This window comes from Hemitrygon akajei, chromosome 14, assembly GCF_048418815.1.
Source record: "Hemitrygon akajei chromosome 14, sHemAka1.3, whole genome shotgun sequence".
NCBI classification, from domain to species: domain Eukaryota; kingdom Metazoa; phylum Chordata; class Chondrichthyes; order Myliobatiformes; family Dasyatidae; genus Hemitrygon; species Hemitrygon akajei.
Genome location: NC_133137.1, coordinates 1,260,572 through 1,283,658, shown reverse-complemented (window position 1 = coordinate 1,283,658; position 23,087 = coordinate 1,260,572). Strand labels below are relative to the sequence as shown.

Below are 23,087 nucleotides of genomic sequence, written 5' to 3'. Positions count from 1 at the left end.
GGGAATGGCCTGCATTACCCTGGCAGAGGATTCATGTGGATTTTGACGGACCAGTCACGGGCACAAATTTCTTGATAGTAGCCAATGCAGCTACAAGTTTTCCCAATAGCCTCCACCACAACCTCACATATTGTTGATGTGTTGAGAAACTTTTTCTCAAGGACTGGTGTTCTAGAACACTTAGTCAGTGAGAAAGAACCACAGTTTGTGGCAGAACAGTTTCAGTCTTTCCTAAGAAGTGAATGGGATAAGACATACTGCATTACCTCTGCATTGTACCACCCAGTTGCGAATGACTTGGCAGAAAGGTTTGTCAAGAGTTTAAAGAACACACTGCGAGCAATGTCAACATAACACACTACACTGACACGGAATCAGTAGCTTGCCAATTTCCTCCTTGCATATCACAATGCAGCACACTCCACAACCAACAAATCACCAGCAATGCTGTTCCAGGGCTGTCGCCCTTGGATTCGCGCTTGGATCGCCTCAAACCCAATCTCAGAGGAGTGTGCAGGACAAACAGCTGAGACAAAATGAAAGCTCATCAAACAAGGAGGATCAATGTTTCACTCATAGACATGCTGTTCTGGTGAGGGACTACAGAGGTGATCAAAAGTGGGTATTTGGAAAGATTAAGGACAGAACTAGACCACAATGGAAATTGCAACAGATATCATCTAGAGGAAACCTATTGATCAGTTGAGGAGAGCAGATCAATTGCTGGAGAGTAAATGTGGCAGACCCACTTCCTGCAATCTGAAAGTCATCTCCTACAGCCATCTCAGAGGAGGTCCCAGAGCCTGAGGTTGTTTCACAGCCAAAAGTTTCACCTGCTAAACAGAGTGATTCCCCATATCAGGAAAGACACTATCTCAAGAATAAGAAATCCTCCACAGCAATTAAATATTTAAGCCTGAATGTGACAATTTAGAATTTACTATGCTGTGGATGTCTGTATGTGGTAGTTGTTTTATATAATATACAGTTTATATAGTTGAGATGCATTCTTCATTGCATTGGAATTTAGAACTAAGCAGTGAGGAGTGTTGTGTATTTATTATTTCAATAATATCTGAGTAATTTAGTAAATACATAGTTTGATTAAGCATTCTTTGTTGTTTATGTAATTCATAATGGTTACATGTAAAACTACGGGAATTGCAAATGTCTGCACACTACCATATGATACATATGTGCCTTAAAGAAAAACACAAAGTTAGACTCACACTTCAGACTTCTGTGTCCTCCTTTGAATTAGTTTAATGCTTTGAAGTTACAAAACATGCCAATTAATATGTCATAACTTTCTTCTTTATTGATCGCGGTGCCTGAGGTTGGACTTAAACAATTGCCAATTGACTGTGCTTGTTAATTCATAATGAAAATGGCAGAAGCAGACCAAATGGAAAAGAAGTGTAGACAGTACAGTGTGGAGTATCTGAAATATAGATTCATACCAGCACCAAGCAACTGACAGCAGCCAGTGTGTCTGTTGTCTTTAGATTTTTCAAAAGAGGCAATGATACAGTCCAGGTTCCTTGAACATTTGAAGAGAATGCACTCTAATTAAGCAAACAAGAACTTGGTTTATTTTCAGTCACTTTGTGAAAACTTTCAGAAATGGAAAACACTTCAAAACATGTTTTGCTTAAAATTCACAACAAAGCAGTGATGATCTGTGTGCTTCATATGGCATTTCATTACTCATTGCTAAATATGGAAAGTCCCATATGTCATGTTTTGTAACTTCAAAACATTAAACTAATTAAAAGGAAGACACAGGAGTTTGAGATGTGAGCCTAACTTCATTTTTTTTAACTTAAAGCAAGGCACACACATATCATGTAGTAGTGGGATTACATATGTATTTCATTAATTTTTATATATAACCTGTAATGAATTATTTAAACAAAGAAGAATACTTAATCAACTACATATATAATATACACAAGACTATTCAAACATCACTGAAATATTAAATACACAACTCTACTCCCTGCTTAGTGATAAACTCCAACACAATATAGAATGCATCTCAACTATACACACAATATACTATATAATACAACTACTACGCAGACTTCAACAGCATAATAATTTTTCAGATAGTCCCATTCAGGCCTAATGATTTAATCTCTGTGGAGGACTTCTTACTCTTGTGGGATAAAGTCTTTTCTGACAAGGGAGGTCACTCTGCTTGGCAGGTGAGACTCGTGGCTGTGAAAACAAACTCAGGTTCTCCTATTAGTCCTTCTATTACTTCCTTTACAATCTGATCTCTCCTCTTGGTTTCCTCATCTATAATATCACCCAACAAATCATCTGTTTTCATATCTCCATTGACTCCATTCTTTTTGGCTTTCCATTCATCCAGCTGGGCGTTGGTCTTTGCATCTACTTTTACAGGCAGCTTTTTGTCTCCCACTTGAAGTTCATGCAATAATCTTAGTGCACATACAGTGGATTCTGGTTCTTTATACGGTATTCAAAAAAGCCAAATGCTTGCAACTTTCCCAAAGTTCATTGAACTATCTTCCAGCTTAAAACCAAGCCACATTTCAAAAGTAACTGCCTGATTAATGTATCAGAAGCTTTCTTAGATACGCTGTCTACAAAAACTGTTGTAGTCAAACCACTGCTTTCATCACTATCATGATTCCTCTGAGCAACATGGTCCTTTTCTTGGTCCAATACACTTTCCAATCAGAGGCACAGAGGCTGGCACCAATATCTGCTTGTCCTCTGTTGGGCAATGGTTCATGGTGTTTGGCATGGAGACAGCTGTGGCATCATCCAGTACCTTTCTTAATTCACTTTCAGTTGAATTTATTGCAGGGGGTGTGGCATGCGAATAGTGGATGGATCTTCATTCAAGTTGTAGTTGTTTCAGCTACAAAGCTGGCCCTCCTGCTTTGACCACATACAAGCCCAAAGTGGCTTGTTGGTTGTTGTATTTTGCTGTTACAAAAGTCATTCTCACAAGAGTTATCCTTTTTCCAGAATAATTTCTTAGCTGGATATCTGCAGACTTCAGTTCATTATCTTTGAAATGCCATTCAAGTTCATTGCGAAGAATGACTAAGACAGCTGAGCCAGAGTCCAATGCCATTTTAATTAACTAACTGTTCACTTCTGGTGTAAGCCATATTGCTTGTCTATTGTTCATTCTCACAATGTAAATCTCAAGACTACACAGTCCTGTGTCACTCTCATCATTATCAGATTTTCATCAACAGCATGCAGATTCGTGGTCTTATTGAAACCGCTGCTTGACTTTTTATCTTTTCCTCTTCCCTGTGCAGTCCATTTATTTTTGTCTGCCTGACATAATGTGTCCTACTTTGTTGCATTTTCTGCATGTTTCACCCTTAAACTGGCATTGGTCTGATGTATGTGAGCTCCTGCCACAATTGTATTACCATTTGTTCTGCCAAACTGCTCTCTGTTTAAAAGTAACACACACAAAATGCTGGTGGAATGCAGCAGGCCAGGCAGCATCTATAGGAAGAAGCACTGTCGATGTTTCGGGCCTAACTGAAAGAAAAGATAGTAAGAGATTTGAAAGTAGGAGGGGGAGGGGGAAATCCAAAATGATAGGAGAAGACAGGGGAGAGGGATAAAGCTAAGAGCTGGAAAGGTGATTGGCAAAAGGGATACAGAGCTGAAGAAGGGAAAGGATCATGGGACGGGAGGCCTAGGAAGAAAGAAGGAGGGGGGAAGCACCAGAGGGAGATGGAGAACTGGCAAAGAGTGATGGGCAGAGAGAGGAAAAAAAGGGGGGAATAAATCAGGGATGGGGTAAGAAGGGGAGGAAGGGCATTAACGGAAGTTAGAAAAATCAATGTTCATGCCATCAGGTTGGAGGCTACCCAGACGGAATATAACGTGTTGTTCCTCCAACCTGAGTTCTCTGTCCACCAGAGAAAGCAGGATCTCCCAGTGGCCACACATTTTAATTCCACATCCCATTCCCATTCTGATATGTCTATCCATGGCCTCCTCTACTGTCAAGATGACACATCTTTCCCTCCCCCCCCTTCTGCTTTCCGCAGAGATCGCTTCCTACGCGACTCCCCTGTGTGTGTGTTTGTTTATGCATGCAGTTTGATTTAGCATTCTTGCTCATTTAAATCATTCATTGCAGGTTATATGTAAAAATACGCAATTTGCATATGTCATCACGCTACCATGTGATAGGTGTGTGCCTCACTTAAAGAACAAAGTTAGACTCATTTATGACTCCTGTGTCTTCTGCTGAATTAGTGAATCATCCTCACTCTTCTCCACCACTTGATCCCAAATCAGACTGATGGAGGTCAGTAGGAACACAAAGTCCAGATTGACTCTCTGCAGGAGCATCCAACTTATCCCAGGTTCCACATTTCTAGTACCCATCAAGTTCCTTTTATTCTCACTAGTACTGATTCTGTCTCCACTAGTCCCTACTTCTAACAGTTCTTATCACTTTTTCCAAAAATCGTTTCCTCTTCAGTGCTTGAGAGATGAATCACCCATGGAGCACTGCCATAAGAAAGCAGCATTAAGACCTCCAGCATTCAAGCCATGCTCTCTTCTCACTACTACCATTAGGCAGGAGTTAAAGGAACCTCAGGTTCAGAAACAGTTATTACCCTACAATGATCGTTCCTAAACTGGTGTAGGTAACTTCAGTCACCACAGCCCTGAATTGATTACATAACCTTCAGATTCACTTTCAAGGACTCTACAACTCATATTCTCAGTATTTGTTAGTTTTTTTTATTTGCTTAATGTACCTCTTTTGCAAATTGGGTGCTTGTCAGCCTTTATTTATATATATATATATTTTTTTATAAAATGTATTTCTTTATTTTCCTGTATTTCAAGATAGTCCTGTACATGGTAACATATTATGTAATTTGATAATAAATTGATTTTGACTTTGAAATATTGAGGCAAATGTGTTTAAGTTTTAGTTTTATTTTTGCTTGTGTAGTTCTTTCCTTTATTTTCAGGCACTTGGGTTTAGTTGGAGAAAAATCTGGTTGTGAACTACTATTTCGTTTGAAAATTTAAAAAAAACTGCAAATGGCAGGAAGCTGAAATGATACTCATCAGGTCAGGCAGTAGCTGTGCAGAGAAGAAATTGAAACTTGGGTTGAAGAGTCTTCGTCAGAACTGAGAAAGAGGAAGTCTGGATAGGACAAAGGGGATATTTCAAAGTTCAAAGTACATTTTATTGTCAAGGTATATATAAATAATACAACCTTGAGAATTGTCCGCTAATTATTTTGAATAGAGTGAGATGTTAGCTCATCTTGAGGGAAGATCTTTGATCTGAAACATTAACTACTCTTTCTACAGATGCTGCTTGACCTATTGAGTGTTTCCAGAATTTTTTTTTTTCCTATTGAGTACAATGCAGGTACAATTTTTCCATTAAAGCTTGATGGATTTTGGCTAGAGTGAAACAGCACAGGAAGACTCCTTTTCTTCCAATGGTTTCTGGGTTTGTAGTTTGAAAGAACACTAACTACATTACTCTTTTTCACTACTTACTTATAATTTTTATATTTCTCATTTTAACTTACAGTATTTTAACATATGTATTGCACAGTACTGCTGTGCAAATGAAAATAAATTTCATGATAATAAACTTGATTCTGTTTCTGAGCAAACAGCAAAACATAGTCCATGTAAATTGAAATTTCGTAAACAGCAGCAAAAGAAATCAAGGCCAAAACTACTGCAAAGTCTTGCAATAATAATTGATTCAGTAACAGCTGGGGGTTGGTTATGCAATTTGAATTTTACACATCAAATCTTCTCAATCACGCCATTTCCTAAATTTTTAGACATGATTGGCCCAATCAGTTCCAATCCACTCAAAGACAAGTGATGTCACTTTGCATAGCCTTCGATTGAGAAGCTGATGTATATCTAAACTATGTGTGAGAACGTTTCACACTGCAGTGCTATAGAGGGAAATGCGCTGAGCATTTGTTACTGGGCTTACATCGTCTGGCAGATTCATGGGTCAGCTCCAGTCGGTAGACAGACAGCCGGTTTGGGCCTCCGCATGTGCTGCTCTTTTCCCCCTTACATTCCATGCTGCATTCGGAGTCACTGGTGTTCTGGGCCTGGATTTTGTGCCCACAGTAACATTCAGCTCCAAACTCCAGGCCAGCATACTGATAGCCCCTGGAGATACAAATAAGAAAGGCTGTCAACAGGGTTACACTGTGGCACAGCAAATCGAGCTGCAACCACACAGCTCCAGCTGAGCTGGATGCAGTCCCTAGCTCAGTTACTGTATGAGCGGAGATTGCACATTCTCCAAATCATGCTGGGGGTTTTGAGAGAGGTGGCTTGGTAGAAAAGTGGCTAGTGTAAGGCTTTACAGCACCAGTGATTGGGGTCCAATTCCCACCACTGCCTATAAAAAATTTGTATTTTCTCCACATGACTACATGGAATTCCTCCAGGTGCTCCAGTTTCCTCCCACATTCCAAAGACATATGGAATAGGGTTAGTAAATTGTGGCAATCATCATCAAGAGGTCTAGTTGTTGTTCAGACCGAACATCAGAATGGTGAAGAAATGTGATCTAAATGATTTTGGTATGGAATGATTGGGTGCCAGATGGGGCAGTTTGAGTATCTCAGAAAGTGCTTATCACCTGTGATTTTCACACACAACAATCTTTAGAATTTACAAAGAATGGTGTGAAAAACAAAACAAAACATCCAGTGAGCGACAGTTCAGTGGTGAAAACATGACAGAGATCAGAGGAGAATGACCAGACTGGGTCAAGCTGATAGCAAAGTGACAGTAACTCAAATAACCATGCGTTATAACAGTGATGTGCAGAAGAGCATCCCTGAACACACAACACATCAAACCTTGAAGTGGAGGGGCTACAGCAGAAGAAGACCACAAACATACACTCAGTGGCCACTTTATTAGGTACAGGTGATACAGTACCAAGACAAATTGACCACTGTGTACTGTATACGTCATGAGCATGAACAAAAAAGAGAATGATAGATGGAATTCCATGACCTTACCTTTCAGCACAGTTATCCTGGCAACGAAATATGGTCATCTTTCTGTAGTCAAAGAATGCTGTTCCCCTTAATGCCCTCTGCTTGGTGGTGTCAAGATAACAACCAATATATTTTGCTAGAATGGAGAGAGGAAGAGAAAGTAAATAAGTTTCACACAAGAGCAATAAATAAAACCTGGAGGTATAGTGTGGTGATTCACCATAAGGCCATAAGACATTGGAGCTGAATTAGGCCATTTAGCCCATTGAGACTGCTTGGCCATTCCCTCATGATTGATTTTACTATCCTCTCAAGCCTATTCTCCTGCCTTGTCCCCATGACCTTTGATGCCCTGAGTAATCAAGAACCTATCAACCTCTGCTTTAAATATGCTCAATTACTTGGCCTCCAAAGCTGTCTATGGCAATCAGCTCTATAGATTCACCACCCTGTGGTTAAAGAAATTTCTCTTCACCTGTGTTCTAAATTACATCTCTCTATTCTGAGGCTGTGCTCACTGGTTCTTGACTCTCCCACAATAGTAAACACCATCTTCATATCCACTCTATCTAGGCCTTTCAATTTTCGATAGGTTTTACTGAGATTTCCCCCCCCCCCCCCCCACACACACACGATATATGCCCTGGGGCAAAAAAAAATCCCACTGCTACTTTCTGATAAAAATTCTCCTGTTTTACAACAGCCATAGTGCCTTGGTATCATACCAGTTAGCATAATGCTATTGCTGTCTGGGGTGTCGGAGTTCAGAATTCAATTCCAGTGTCATCTGTAAGGAGTCTCTATGCCCTCCCTATGGAATGCGTGGGTTTCATTTGGGTACTCCAGTTTCCTCCCACAGTCCAAAGACGTACCAGTTAGTAATCTAATTGATCATTGTAAATTGTCCTGTGATTAGACGAGGGTTAAATCGAGATTTGCTGGGTGGCTTGGCTCAAAGGGCCAGATTTGCCTATTCTGTGCTGGTCCCTGTTAGGTTCCATGGTCTCTTGTTTACCAAAGCAGTCCTGAAGACTTCATGCCTGGATGTCCAAGACTCCGCTGAGAGAGTATTGTTGGGGAAGGTGAAGAGGGTAATGGGCCAGAGATTCTGCTGTCTGAGCTCACTGGTTGCCTGTCCTTGGACCATATTACCTCTTTGGTGTGACCCAAGTCTGGTCTTCTGTTGGAAGGCCAGACTTTAGCTGATTGGTCAGGCTAGCGAGGGGGTGAAAGCTGACAGGAGTTAGGAGGGAATACAGAGGTGAGATTATAATCAGACCAGCCAAAGTCTTGTTGAACATTGGAGCTGTCTGCTGGGCTTGTGTGCTGACTACTACTCTTACTTCATACACTTGAATGCTCTTGTCCAAAATTTCAATGGCACTATATGTCTTAGAGGTACAATGCATGGACACAAGCCCTTCAGCCCAACTGGTCCATGTCAACCCATTTGCCTGGGTTTGGCTCAGATCGCCTTAAAAACATCCCTATTGATGTTCCTGTTCAAGAACCTTTTTAAATATTGTTAATGTACCTGCCTCAACCACTTCCTCGGGCAGCTCATTCCGTATACAGACCACCCTCTGGATAAAAAAAAAGAAGCTGTTCTTCAGGTTCCTTGAAATATCCCTCCTCGCATGACAAACCTACGCTCTCTAGTTTTTGATTCCCCATTTCTGGGAAAAAAAGAATTCTGAGTATCTGAGTGCCTTGATCTTATATATACCCCTCTTGATTTTATACACCGCTGTAAGATTACAACTCATTGTCTAATACTCCAGTGAATAAAATCCTAGCCTGCTCAAACTTATTCAGTCCCTTGAGTCCTGGTACTGTTCTTGTAAATAATTTCTGCACTCCTCCCAGCTTAATGGCATCTTCCCTATAGCAGGTTAATCAAAATTCCACACAATATTCCAAATATAGCCTCACATCCCAACCTCAATATTCATTACTCTGACAGATCAAAAGCCTCCTTCACCATCTTGTCTACTCATGAAACCTATTTCAGAAAAGATTATCCTTCCAATATTGAAGCAAGGCAACTTAGATAAGACATGCAATATTTGCTGATTCTTGTAATAATCCCAATCAGGAGGAAGAAAATAGAAATTAGTGCAGAACTATTACAAACCAATCTGTGAAAAATATTAGTCCTTCTTGCCAGTACAGCTAGTTCCTATTCCCCCTCATCACCAGTTCCCTTTCTCACTTCTGATTCTGAGAATTCAAACTACTATAGTGCAAAGCACCCAACACCACACTCTATGAAGGACCATGGTAGTGAGCTTAGTTACGGTGGACAACAGAATCTTTTCCCCAGGATAGAAATGTTAAATAGTCATAGAATAATGCAGCACAGAAACTGCCTCTTTGGTCTAACTGGTCCATGCCGACTACAGCATCCTCCTTGCTAGTTCTAGTTGCCTGCGTTCAGCCTATCACCCTCTGAACATCTCCCCTCTGTTCTAATCCAAATGTCTTTTAAAGGTGGAAATGGTATCAGCTTATATATCTTCCTCTGGCAGCAGAAGAACAAGCATTTAAGGTGAGGGGGCAAAGTTTAAAGGAAATGTAAGCAGTAAGTTTTTTTTTAAAACACGGAGTGGTGGATGCCTGAAACAGGCTGCCAGGGCTAATGATGGAAGCAGAAGACATAGATCCGATACAAACAGGCTCAGGAGCAGTTATTACCCTACATCCATCAGCCTCCTCAACCAGTGTGAATAACTTCACCCACAACACTCAACTGATTCCACAACCTATAAACTCACTTTCAAGGATTTTACAACTCATGTCTCAGTATTATTTATTTTATTTGCATACTTTTTCTGTTCTGCACATTGGTTGTTGTCAGAATTTGCATATTTTTTTGTAAATTCTACTCCTTTATTTATCTATAAATGTAAATCTATCTACCTTGAATCTCAAGGTTGTATGTGGATAACATATAGTTTATTTGATAATAAATTTGACTTTGACTTTGAGCTAGTTAGATTCTCTCGTGTTGCAGATAGCTATTGTTTGGCATTTTTGTGATAGAAAATAATTTGTAGGCTGGATATTTACTTCAGAATCAGAATCAGGTTTAATATCACTAGTACATGTGAATTTTTTTTTGTTATGCAGCAGCAGTACATTTCAATACATAGTAGTAAAAACTGTAAATTATAGTAAGTGTGTATATATATATATATATACACACTCTATATTTAAAAAGTTAATTTAAACATGTAGTGCAACAAGACAAAAAAAGTAGTAAGGTCGTGTTCATGGGTTTGATGTCCACTCAGAAATCTGATGGTCAAAGGGGAAGAAGCTATTCTTGAACTGTTGAGGGTGTGCCTTCAGGTTCCTGTACCTCCTCCCTGATAGCATCAATGAGAAAAGGACATGTCCTGGGTGATGGGGATCCTTAATGATGGATGCTGTCTTTTTGAGGCATCGTTCCTTAAAGACATTCTGGATGCTGGGGAGGCTAGTGCCTATAATGGAAGTGGCTGTGTTTACAACTTTATGCACCTTATTTCAATCCTGTGCAGTTGTGCCTTCATATCAATGGTAATACAGCCAGTTGGAATGATCTCCACAGTACATCAGTAGAAAACTGCAGATGTCTTTGGTGACATATGAAATCTCCTCAAACTATGAATAAAATATAACCACTGTTGTGCCTTCTTTGAAACTGCATTGATATGTTGGACCCAGGATAGGTCCTCAGACAATCAGGAACTTGAAACAGTTCACACTTTCCACTTCTGATCCCTCCATGAGGACTGCTGTGTGTTCCTACGCTGTATCCTTTCTGAAGTTCACAATCAATTCTTTGGTCTTACAGATGTTGAATGCAAGGCTGTTGCTACAACATGACTCAACCAGTTGATCTATCTCACTCCTGTATGCCTTCTCGTCACCATCTGAAATTCTGCCAACAAAAACAAATTGTGTCATCAGCAAATTTATAGATGGCATTTGAGCTGTGCCTAGCCACACCATCATGGGTGTAGAGAGAGTAGAGCATTGGGCTAAGCACACATCCTTGAGGTGCACCAGTGTTGATTGTCAGCGAGGTGGAAATAGTACTTCTGATCTGCACAGACTATAGTCTTCCTGTAAAGAGGTCAAGGATCCAGTTGCAAAGGTAAGTACAGAGGCCCAGGTTTGAAATTCTTTTGATCAGAACTGTAGGAGTGATTGTGTTAAACATGAGCAGTGGTCAATAAACAGCAACCTGATGTAAGTATTAGTATTATCCAGGTGATCCAAGGCCATGTGAAGAGCCAATGAGATCACATCTGCTGTAGACCCATGATGTCAAAAGGCAAGTTGCAGTGGGTCCACATCCTTGCTACGGCAGGAATTGATTCTAGTCATAATCAACCTCTCAAAGCACTTCAGCACTGTAGATGCAAGTGCTACTGGACGATAGACATTTAGACAGCTCACCCTGCTCTTCTTGGACACTGGTATAACTGTTGCCCTTTTGAAGCAGGTGAGAACTTCCAACTGTAGCACTGAAAGATTGCAAATACATTCATTTTGCATTCTGTGAAATATCTTGTGGAGATCTATGGAACTATCGCTATTATTAAAACACAATAGAAAATAGGGTAGACAATAATAAATGGTTTGGTAGCTAACCCAGAATATTGTAGCACCCTTAAGGAGATTTAGTAGTAGATAAGACAGCCAGAGGATAAGATCCCAGAAGACGAATCTCTTCTTTTTGTTTATAGTCTCCCAAAATATGTCATTTCCTTGCAAATTGTTCTAGAAATCCTATGAAATTCAGGGGCTTCAAAGGTAACTAAAGGAGAAAAAGACAGTACATCAATAGTTTAAAAGGATTGTGCTGTTAAAACAGATTGAATTTGCCCTGGAGTTTGGGGCTGTATATTCAGACCCTAATGGATGGTAAAGTAAGTTTCACTGAATGTCAGGTAATCCCTCAACGAATATTAAACATAGGAAACTGAAATTCCTCCAAAAGGCACTAATAATTACAGCGAGTACTCTTGTGTCACACAATGACCTACTTATCAGAAACCCATGCATAAACAAGCTCATGTTAATTTGGTTTCATAGCTAACTTCATGGGGTTGTGTATTGTGGGGCTAGAGGGCATCTTATTCATAAATTAAAGATTAAATTCGTAAAATTTGCTGACAAATGGAGAAGATTAGCTGATAAAACACTCATTCAAACACGCTGTCAGGCTGGATTATTTTTTTAATTTCCTTTTTAATCACTGAGAAGCTTAGATCAAATTCCTGGCCATTTGAACAAATGAAGGTGGCATTATTGGGCTTGTAGGCCACTTGGGCTCCAGGTGGAAACGGATTGAAGAGTTTTACAGCTTCCAGCTAATGGTTGAAAATAGCTAATTCAAAATTCCTGGTCAGTTTTGGTTTCTTTAGTTAACAACAGATATGGTCACCTCAGAGGGAATGAAGAATGAAAGCCTCAAACTCTCTCTTAATAGGGTCTGGCAAGATAGATATTGAGTGCCTCTCTTGCCAGAGTCACAGACTCATAGAGTTATAAAGCACAGTAACACAGAAATGGGCCCTTTAGCCATTCTAGTCTAGCCAATCTGTTATTCTGCATATTCCCACCTAAAGAAAAGCTCCAATACGTTCAAAACTGGCCCCAGCCATAGACACATCGATCTGATCTGGACCATAGCCCTCAATATCCCTCAACCAAATACTTAGGGTATAGTTTTAGCATAAAGTGTGAGTCTTTTTTCATTGGCAAACACAAGGAAATCTGCAGATGCTGGAAATTCAAGCAACACACACAAAATGCTGGTGGAACGCAGCAGGTCAGGCAGCATCTATAGGGAGAAGCGCTGTCGACGTTTCGGGCCGAGACCCTTCGTCAGGACTAACTGAGAGGAAAGATAGTAAGAGATTTGAAAGTAGGAGGGGGAGGGGAAATGCAAAATGATAGGAGAAGACCGGAGGGGGTGAGGTGAAGCTGAGAGCTGGAAAGGTGATTGGCAAGAGGGATACAGAGCTGGAGAAGGGAAAGGATCATGGGACGGGAGGCCTCGAGAGAAAGAAAGGGAGAGGGGAGCACCAGAGGGAGATGGAGAACAAGCAGAGTGATGGGCAGAAATTGAGAAAGAAAAGGAGAGGGGAAATACTGTCAAGACGTAGCCACACTCAGGTTGGAGGAACAACATCTTATATACTGCCTGGGTAGCCTCCAACCTGATGGCATGAACATTGACTTCTCTAACTTCTGTTAATGCCCCTCCTCCCCTTCTTACACCATCCCTGATATATTTAGCTTTATTCCCCCCTCCTCCTTTTCTTTTCTCTCTTTCTGCCCATCACTCTGCCTGTTCTCCATCTCCTTCTGATGCTCCTCTCCCCCTTTCTTTCTCCCTAGGCCTCCCATCCCATGATCCTTTCCCTTCTCTAGCTCTGTATCCCTTTTGCCAATCACCTTTCCAGCTCTCAGCTTCACCCCACCCCCTCCTGTCTTCTCCTATCATTTTGCATTTTCCCCTCCCCTTCCTACTTTCAAATCTCTTACTATCTTTCCTTTCAGTTAGTCCTGACAAAGGGTCTCGGCCTGAAACGTCAACAGAGCTTCTCCCTATAGATGCTGCCTGACCTGCTGTGTTCCACCAGCATTTTGTATGTGTTGCTTATCTTTTTTCATTGAAAAGTTTGGGAATCTTTAGCATTCTCCATGTTCCATGTTCTATGTGAAGGAAAGAAATTTTGAAACAGGATTTAAGCAGAAGAGATTCAGCAAGTGCAGGAAATCCAGAGCAACGCCTACAAAATGATGGAGGAAATCAGCAGGTCAGGCAGCATCTATGGAAATGAATGAACAGTCAACATTATGGGCCGAGATCCACCACTGGGACTAGAAAGGAAGGGGAAAGACGCCAGAATAAGAAGGTGGGGTGAGTGGAAGGAGTACAAGCTAGAAGGGAGGGGTGTTGAAGTAAGAAGCTGGAAGGTGATTGGTAGAAAATGTAAATGACTGGAGAAGAAAGAATCTGATAGGAGAGGAGAGGAGAGGAGACATGGAAGAAGTGAAAGGAGGACAGGCACCAGGGGGAGGTGATAGGCTGGATAAGGGAAGAGGGAGGGCCAGGGCTACATGAAGCAATTCCATACCTCCACCTGTATAAAAGAAAGTTCTACTACAAGTGCAAAACAATCTCCGATCTTAGACACATAATCTTCAAACATTCCAACAGAGTAGTCAAAGCCATTCCCAACATACAACCACTTTATGTTAACATCCTGCCAAAGAATACTGAAAAGATGCCAATTTGGATTTTATTTCCTTCAGGGAGTTTGAAATTAGAATTCTGGAATGAAAGGTTAACAACTGACTTACAATATGCATCCTTGGCACAAGTAGTATCTATAAAATATGAACAAAATTCTCCCGCCCAAACAGCTTTCTTTATTTCTAACTCTCACACCTTTAAAGTGTTGTTTCAAATGTTCTTCCTCCACTTTCCAGAGAATAGAACAACCCAGTGTGATCTTGTGCCAACCTTTTAACTTGATCCAAGATCAATCTAACCCTTCTGTCCCACAGAGTACTCCATTTTTCAACACGTACAAACAAGCTGGAGGAACTCAGCAAGTGGGGCAGCATCCATTGAAATGAGCAGTCAACGTTTCGGGCTGAGACCCTTCGTCAGGACTGAAGAAGGAGGGGGCAGGGGCCCCATAAAGAAGGTGGGGGGAGGAGGGAAGGTGCCAGGTGAAAAACCAATCAGAGGAACGATCAAGGGGCAGGGGATGGGAAGCGGGGAGGGGATAGGCAGAAGAGGTGAAGAAGGAATGTAAGGGGAAAGCCCTATGGGTAGTAGAAGAAGGCAGAATCATGAGAGAGGTGATAGGCAGCTAGAAGAGGAGGCAGAGTGAAAGCGGGATGGGGGAAGGGAGAGGAAGGGAATTACTGGAAGTTGGAGAATTTGATGTTCATACCAAGGGGCTGGAGACTACCCAGACGGTATATGAGGTGTTGCTCCGGTGCTCCCGGTGCAGCCTCCTCTACATCGGCGAGACCCGATGCAGATTGGGGGACCACTTCATCGAGCAGCTACGCTCCGTCCACCACAACAGACAGGATCTCCTGGTTGCCACCCACTTCAACTCTGCTTCACATTCCCATTCGGATATGTCCATACATGGCCTCCTCTACTGCAATGATGAGGCCAAACTCAGGTTGGAGGAGCAACACCTCATCTACCATCTGGGTAGTCTCCAGCTCCTTGGCATGAACATCGAATTCTCCAACTTTCGGTAATTCCCTCCCTCTCCCTTCCCCCATCCCGCTTTCACTCTGCCTCCTCTTCCAGCTGCCTATCACCTCCCTCATGATTCTGCCATCTTCTACTACCCATAGTGCTTTCCCCTTTCATTCCTTCACCTCTCCTGCCTATCTCCTCTCTGCTTCCCCTCCCCCACCCCTTGATCTTTCCTCTGATTGGTTTTTCACCTGGCACCTGGCACCTTCCACCCTCCACCCACCTTCTTTATAGGGCCCCTGCCCCCTCCTTCTTCAGTCCTGACGAAGGGTCTCAGCCCGAAACGTTGACTGCTCATTTCTCCACATCTCTGTTTTGAAAGGGCGCCCCTCTATCCTGAGGCTGTGCCCTCATGTCCTAAGGTGGAGAGGAGATGTCGAGTGTGTGTCTTCAGGCTCCAGTAACTCCTACTTGATGGCAAAAATGAGAAGAGGGCATGTCCTGGGTGATGAGGGTCCTTAATGATAGATGCCTCGTTTTTGATGCATCACCTGTTGAAGGTGTCCTGGAGGCTAAGGAGGCTAGTATCCATGATGGTACTCACTGAATTTACAACTCTCCACAGTTTTTTCTGATCTCGTCATACACTAAGTCGTTAGTCATGTGTTAAACTGCATGATCTTCCTATTTTTGACTTCACTAACACATGGCATGGGTAGCAATCCTGAGATCAAAACCATGGAGGCCTCATCCTTTAACTTAGCATCTAATGCCCTGAGTGCACTTTGTAGAATTTAATCCCTCATCCTACCTATGTCATTGATACCTATGTGGACCATGAACGCTGGCTGCTCACCTTCCCTCTTGATCCAAGATGTCATGGACCCTGGCACCCAGGAGGCACCATACCACTTGGGAATCTAGTTCTCATCCACAGAACCTCCTTTCTGTCCCTCTAACAAACTAATCCCCTACCACAGCTTGCTTCTTCTCCCCCTTTCTCTTCTGAATCGCAGAACAAACTTAATGCCAGAGACCTGACCGCTGTGACTTTCCCCCAACAGTATCCAAAGAGGTATACCTCTTGTTGAAGGGATGGCCACAAGGGTACCCTACACTGGCTGTTTAACCCCTTTTACTCTCTTGAATGTCACCCAGTTTCCTGTGTCCTTGGATGTAGCTACCTCTCTATATATCCTGCTATCTACCCCCTCGGCCACCCACATGATCTGGAGTTCATCCAGCTTCAGCTCCAACTCCTGAACACGATGTGTTATAAGCTGCAGCTGGATGCACTTCTTGCAGGGACACTGGAGGTTTCCCTGCCTTCCCACATCCCATAAGAGGAGCTTTCAACTATCCTGCCTGGTATCCCTACTACTCCAACTGTACAATGATAAAAAATGAAACAATAAATAAACTGAAAAAAAGATCTACCCACAGCTTTTCACCGTCTCATATTCACGCTCTCTTTGCTAAAGCATCGAAGAGCTAAAGCCTCAGATCTCCACTCTAACACTGTCCACTCCAACAAAGGCCACTCCGCTTGCACCGCCTTATTTTTATTTGCCCTTGTTAATGAATCCCGATCTCTGATTGGCCACTGTTCAAATGCTGAAACTACTGTGAATGGCTGCTTTTTAATGCACACTTGCTGACCTATGTAATTCACCTCTTCTCTCATTCATGATCTCTCATTGTCTGCTGTTTAAACACCAAAACTCTCTCAAAAGGCTGTTTTTTAATGCACATTTGCCAACCTGTGTGAGTCACCTCTTTTCTCACTCCCAATCTCTGACTGGCTGTTGCTCAAATGCCATATGATAATCTCTTATCTCATCATGAAGGGATGATATTTGGGGCTGTAGTCTGAAGCTATGCTTTGCAGCACCACCAGACCCTGTCTCACCTACTAAATGGCCCATTCCTTAGAGAGATGAGGCAGTTACTCTTTGTATTCCGATTGACCCTTTGTTCATCACATTTAATTGTGCCAGCTCAGCTGGACTCAATCTCATTCCAGATGGCTATTACAATACCTTTGCAAACACTATCTGAATTTCCCCATGGACGAATCTCAACTTTCCACTGCTATAAAGGCGCTGAGCACAACACAAAGCAAAATTTAAAGAGATACCATAAAAGTCCACAGAAAAATAGTGTAGAAAAGCAATAAAGTAGAATTGCTAAAATTTCTCTTCAGAACTAATGCTCCTGAAACCTGTCGTGGAAGGGAGTACATATGAAATCCCAACACAAAGTTCTCATGCTCTCCAATTATAAAGGATTCTTCACAACCTTTCAAAAATTTAACCTTGGCAATGAAGACATCAGTGAAATGAACCATCAATGCATTCAGGTGGAGATGTATGGAAAGGGATTCAGTAGGTTTCATATGGTAAGGGCTGGCTTTTGTTAGTGTTGCTGCTGTTATAGTACAAGCATTCCCTTCATTGGGGCTTGTTTTTGGTGATGTTATTAAGCTCTTCAATAACATTGGAGTTTAATATTCAGATACGGTTCCAGAAGCTCGGCTTTGCTTCAGACATTAAGAAGCAAATTGTTAAAGTTTTAATACATATATTGTTGCAGCAGTGTGGAAATGAAGGATTACATGGAGAAAAGTCAAGTTGAATTGGATCAACTGAGATTTCATTAAATGATGGAGTAGGCTATTTGTGCTGCTCATTCTTACTTTCATAAATTCATGAGGGAGTAAAACAAAAGAGCAGCCTCCCTATGATTATTCCCCATTTATCCCCTCCACCTTCACTTTTCCCATTTCCCATTCTGGTGGCCCTCTCATGCCTTCTCTTCTCCTCTCCTCCCCTTTCTTCATCACCTCCCTCTTATTCCCCTCCTCTTTCTCTTTCTTCCATGGTCCACTTTCTTCTACCAGATTCCTTCTTCAGCCCTTTACCTCTTCCACCTATCGCCCCCCTCCCTACCTACCTAGTCTCACCTATCATCCGCCAGTTTTACATCCTTTCCCTTCCCTCATCTTCTTATGCTGACTTCTGCCCTCTTTGTTTCCTGTCCTGATGAAGTCTCAGCCCAAAATGTTCACTGTCTATTCCCCAACATATATACGCTTGACCTGCTGAATTTCTCCAGCATTGCTTGAGTAACCTCGCTGAGTGTTCGGTGTGCTGGGAAAATTGTGACAGGTGATTCCAGCGAGAATTAGATGCAATCAGGTGTAACCATAATTACTTGGCTTGTGGCAGCTGGTTTGTAACTGTTTATGAAGCCTCAAAATACTCAGTCACATCACTGATAAGAGCACTTGGTGTTGAACTAGGCTTTTTGGTCCACATGCCAAGCTAACGAAAATCCATAAGCTCCCCATTAGCATCAAAGCAATTTCAATATTAACCATGAGAGGTCAATTTTGTGAGAGATAATCCCTCATTACTGTCAGCAACCATTTAATCTATTGAGGATTCATCAAACTGACTGCCCGGGAACTTGCCCTACTGATTTCAGGATTCAAGATTGATTACCGTCATTCTTCAGTACACAAGTGCAAAGGAGAATAAAATGATTGTCACTCCAGAACCCATGCAGCTAAATAAACACAATAAACATAAAAGACACAATAAAGAAACACAATAAATATAAATCTAATTAAATCCAATGAAACAATATACAATGTACAATTTGATGACACAAAAGTTGGGGGTGTTGTGGATAGTGTGGAGTGCTGTCAGAGGTTACAGCGGGACATCGATAGGATGCAAAACTGGGCTGAGAAGTGGCAGGTGGAGTTCAACCCAGATGAGTGTGAGGTGGTTCATTTTGGTAGGTCAAATATGATGACAGAATATAGTATTAATGGTAAGACTCTTGGCAGTGTGGAGGATCAGAGGGATCTTGGGGTCTGAGTCCATAGGACACTCAAAGTTGCTGCGCAGTTGTCTCTGTGGTTAAGAAGGCATATGGTGCATTGGCCTTCTTCAACCATGGGACTGAGTTTAAGAGCCGAAAGGTAATGTTACAGCTATATAGGACCATGGTCAGGCCCCACTTAGTACTGTGCTCATTTCTGGTCACCTCACTATAGGAAGGATGTGGAAGCTTTAGAAAGGGTACAGAGGAGATTTACAAGGATGTTGCCTGGATTGTGGAGCATGCCTTATGAGAATAGGTTGAGTAAACTCGGCCTTTTCTCCTTGGAGCGACCAAGGATGAGGGGTGACCTGATTGAGGTGTATAAGATGATGAGGGGCATTAATCATGTGGATAGTCAAAGGCTTTTTCCCAGGGCTGAAATGGCTAACACGAGAGGGCACAGTTTTAAGGTGCTTGGAAGTAGGTACAGAGGAGATGTCAGGGGTAAGTTTTTTACGCAGAGTGGTGAGTGCGTGGAATGGGATGCCGGCGATGGTGGTGGAGGTGAATATGATAGGGTCTTTTAAGAGACTCCTGGATAGATACATGGCTCAGAAAAATAGATGGCTATGGGTAGCCTTAGGTAATTTCTAAGTAAGTACATGTTTGGCACAGCATTGTGGGCCAAAGGGCCTGTATTGTACTGCAGCTTTTCTATGTTCTAATGTACAAGTAACTGTTGACATTTATTCCTCTTCATTGATACTGCCTGAATTGCTGAGTTCCTCCAGAATTTTGTATGTGCTACTCCAGATTTCCAGCATCTGCAGAATCTCTTGGAGTTTATGTACAGGTAACTGTAATATACAGTACATAGACTAATTGTATGTGACACTAGGTGATATGTATGTAGTGGTGGTAAGGTGGTTAATGAGTGGAGGTGTTGATTAGTAACTGAGGAAGTAACTGTTTTTGAATCTAAAGTAAAGATAAGGACAATTTTTAAAGTTAACTCTCTGCATTATCATTCTAACCTCACCTAATCTCTGATTTAACAATCCATAAACAGAAAAGCTGGTTACATTATAACCTCTAAATGAAGGATGGATGGAGTACCTCACTTTGTAATGGTGTCCAGGATCTTAATACCTCTGATAAACCATCAGCCTGAACCAGTGTGTATAACTTCCCTCACCACAACTCTAAACTGGTTCTCCAACCTCCAGACTCACTTTCAAGGACTCCTTGACTCATGTTATCATTCTTATTTGAATAATGTGTCTTCTTTTGTATGTTGATTATTGTCAGTCTTTATTTATGCATAGTTCTTTTGTAAATGTTACTGTATTCCTTTATTTTCTTGTAAATGTCTGCAAGAACATTAATCTCAAGGTAGTATGTGGTAACATATACATACATTGATAATAAAACTTCAAAAATTCTTCAGATTTACAGTGGAAACCTTTCAGACTGGCTGCATCACTTCCTGGTATGGGAACTCCAATACACAGTGATACAGGGAGTAGTGGACTCAGCCAGTTCCATTCCCAGTGCAACTCTCCCCAAAACTGAGGACATCTACAAGAGATAATGTCTTAGGAAGGCAATATCCATCTTTAAGAAGCCACAACCCAGGAGATTTTTTAAATTAAACAAAACATATTTTATTCAAAAATAAAATTATGTACAATATACCATTCAATGACTCTCAATCCTTTACAATTGTTTCCATTATGGTCTTTACGTTTCCACACTTTTTGCGACCCACGTGGCACCCATATTTACATACCCTTGTTGAGGGGTATACACCCCGCTCCTCTACCCCTCAACTCTCGCGGGAGAAGAACCCTAAACTGTGGTCCTTCCCCACCGTGCCCTTGCGGTGGCTGCACCAAGTTTCAGTGCATCCCTCAGCACGTACTCCTGCAGCCGAGAATGTGCCAGTCGGCAGCATTCCCCCACGGACATCTCCGTGTACTGGTAGGCCATCAAGTTTTGGGCCGACCAAAGAGCGTCTTTGACCGAGTTGATGATCTGCCAGCAGCACTGGATGTTGGTCTCCGTGTGCATCCCTGGGAACAGCCCATAGATCAGAGAGTCCTCTGTTACGCAGCTGCTGGGGATGAAGCTTGACACTGTCCCTTCCATCCTCCTCCACATCTTCTCCGCGAACCCACAGTGTGCAAAGAGGTGGGTCACTGACTCCTCCTCACTGCAGTCCTCCCATGGGCAGTGGGATGTGGAGACGATGTTCCTGACGTAGAGGAGGGATCTGACTGGGAGGGCCTCTCTCACCGCCAGCCAGGCGAGGTCTTGGTGCCTGTTGGTGAGGTCTGGCGATGAGGCATTTTTCCAGATGAACTGGACGGTCTGCTCAGGAAACTACCCCCCTGTGTCCATCACGTTCTTCTCCTGCAGTGCCTGCAGGACCTTACGTGTTGACCACTGCCTGATGGCCCTGTGAATCAAAGGCGTTGACCTGAAAGAACTTCTCTACGAAGGACAGGTATGGCGACAACGACCAGCTGACAGGAGTGTTGTGCGGGAAAGGGGCCAGACCCATCCTTCGTAGCCAGGGCGACAGGTAGAACCTGGGCACATAGTGGTACTTGGTGCCCACATACCTGGGATCCACACACAACCTGATGCAGCCACACATGAAGCTGGCCATCAGGGTGAGGGTGACATTGGGAACGTTTTTGGCCCTGTTGTCCGGGGACTCGTGCATGGTGGTCCGTCTGACCCGCTCCATCTTGGATCTCCAGACGAATCTGAAGATGGCTTGGGTGATTTCCGAGCTGAAGGAACGGGGAACTGGCCACACCTGCGCCAAGTACAGCAGCCCTGAGAGCACCTCACACCTGATGACCAGGTTCTTGCCCTCTATCGATAGGGAGCGCCCTCCCCACAGCCCCAGTTTCTTTTTGACCTTGGCAGTCCACTCCTGCCAGTTCTTGTTGCACGCCTCGGCCCCCCCGAACCAGATCCCCAACACCTTCATGTGATCAGACCTGATGGTGAAGGGGATGCTGGATCGGTCGGGCCAGTTGCCGAAGAGCATGGCTTCGCTCTTCGTGTGGTTGACCCTGGCCCCCGATGCCTGCAGAACTGTTCGCAGATGCTGATCAGCTTGCGAACTGACCTCAGATCAGAGCAGAAGACAGTGATGTCATCCATGTACAGGGAGGTTTTGACTTGGGTCCCTCCACTGCCTGGCAGCGTCACCCCTCTTATGCCCTCATCCCTCCTGATGGTTTCGGCAAAGGGTTCTATGCAGCACACGAACAAGACGGGAGAGAGGGCAGCCCTGCCTGACTCCAGACCTGATGGGGAAGCTGTCTGTTTCCCACCCGTTGACCTGGACTACGCTACAGATGTCTGTGTAGAGCAGTTTGATCCAATTCCGGATTCCCTCCCCAAATCCCATTTTGGAGAGTACATCCGCCATGTACATGTGTGATGTCCTGTCGAATGTTTTCTCCTGGTCCAAGCTGACCAGGCAGGCATCCACCCCACTGTCCTGCACGTAGGCGATGGTGTCCCTCAGCAGCACGAGGCTGTCTGAGATCTTCCTGCCCGGTACAGCACAGGTTTGGTCCGGGTGGATCATCTGCTCCAGTGCAGACTTGACCCTGTTGGTGATAGCCTTGGACAGGATCTTGTAGTCCACATTCAGGAGTGAGATGGGCCTCCAATTTCTAATGTCTTCCCTCTCCCCCTTCTGCTTGTAGGTGAGGGTGATGATGCCCTTCCGCATGGATTCTGACATGCTGCCTGCCAGCAGCGTAGCGTTGTACACTTCCAGCAGGTCGGGGCCCATCCAGTTCCACAGAGCCGAATACAACTTGACCGGTAAGCCGTCGCTTCCCGGAGTCTTACCCGACTCAAAGGAACGGACGGAGCCGGTCAGCTTGTCCAGGGTCAGTGGCTGCTCCAGACTCTCCCGCTTGCTGTCGTCTAAGACCTGCGTGATAGACGACAGGAAGTTGCGGGAGGCT

General features: G+C 43.1%; 1 protein-coding gene across 3 annotated transcripts in view; it reads right to left on the bottom strand.

The window, feature by feature from the left end:
• The window catches only part of LOC140738213 (sialate:O-sulfotransferase 2-like), a 541,075-nt gene that overhangs the window by 140,246 nt on the left and 377,742 nt on the right, over nt 1-23,087 (bottom strand). For all 3 annotated transcript variants that reach the window (XM_073065319.1, XM_073065321.1, XM_073065320.1), the window contains exons 3-4: nt 7,050-7,164; nt 5,999-6,183 (exon numbers count right to left, since the gene is read on the bottom strand). In XM_073065319.1, the coding sequence (XP_072921420.1) occupies nt 5,999-6,183; nt 7,050-7,164 (300 nt within the window). The remainder of the gene's footprint in view (nt 1-5,998; nt 6,184-7,049; nt 7,165-23,087) is intronic.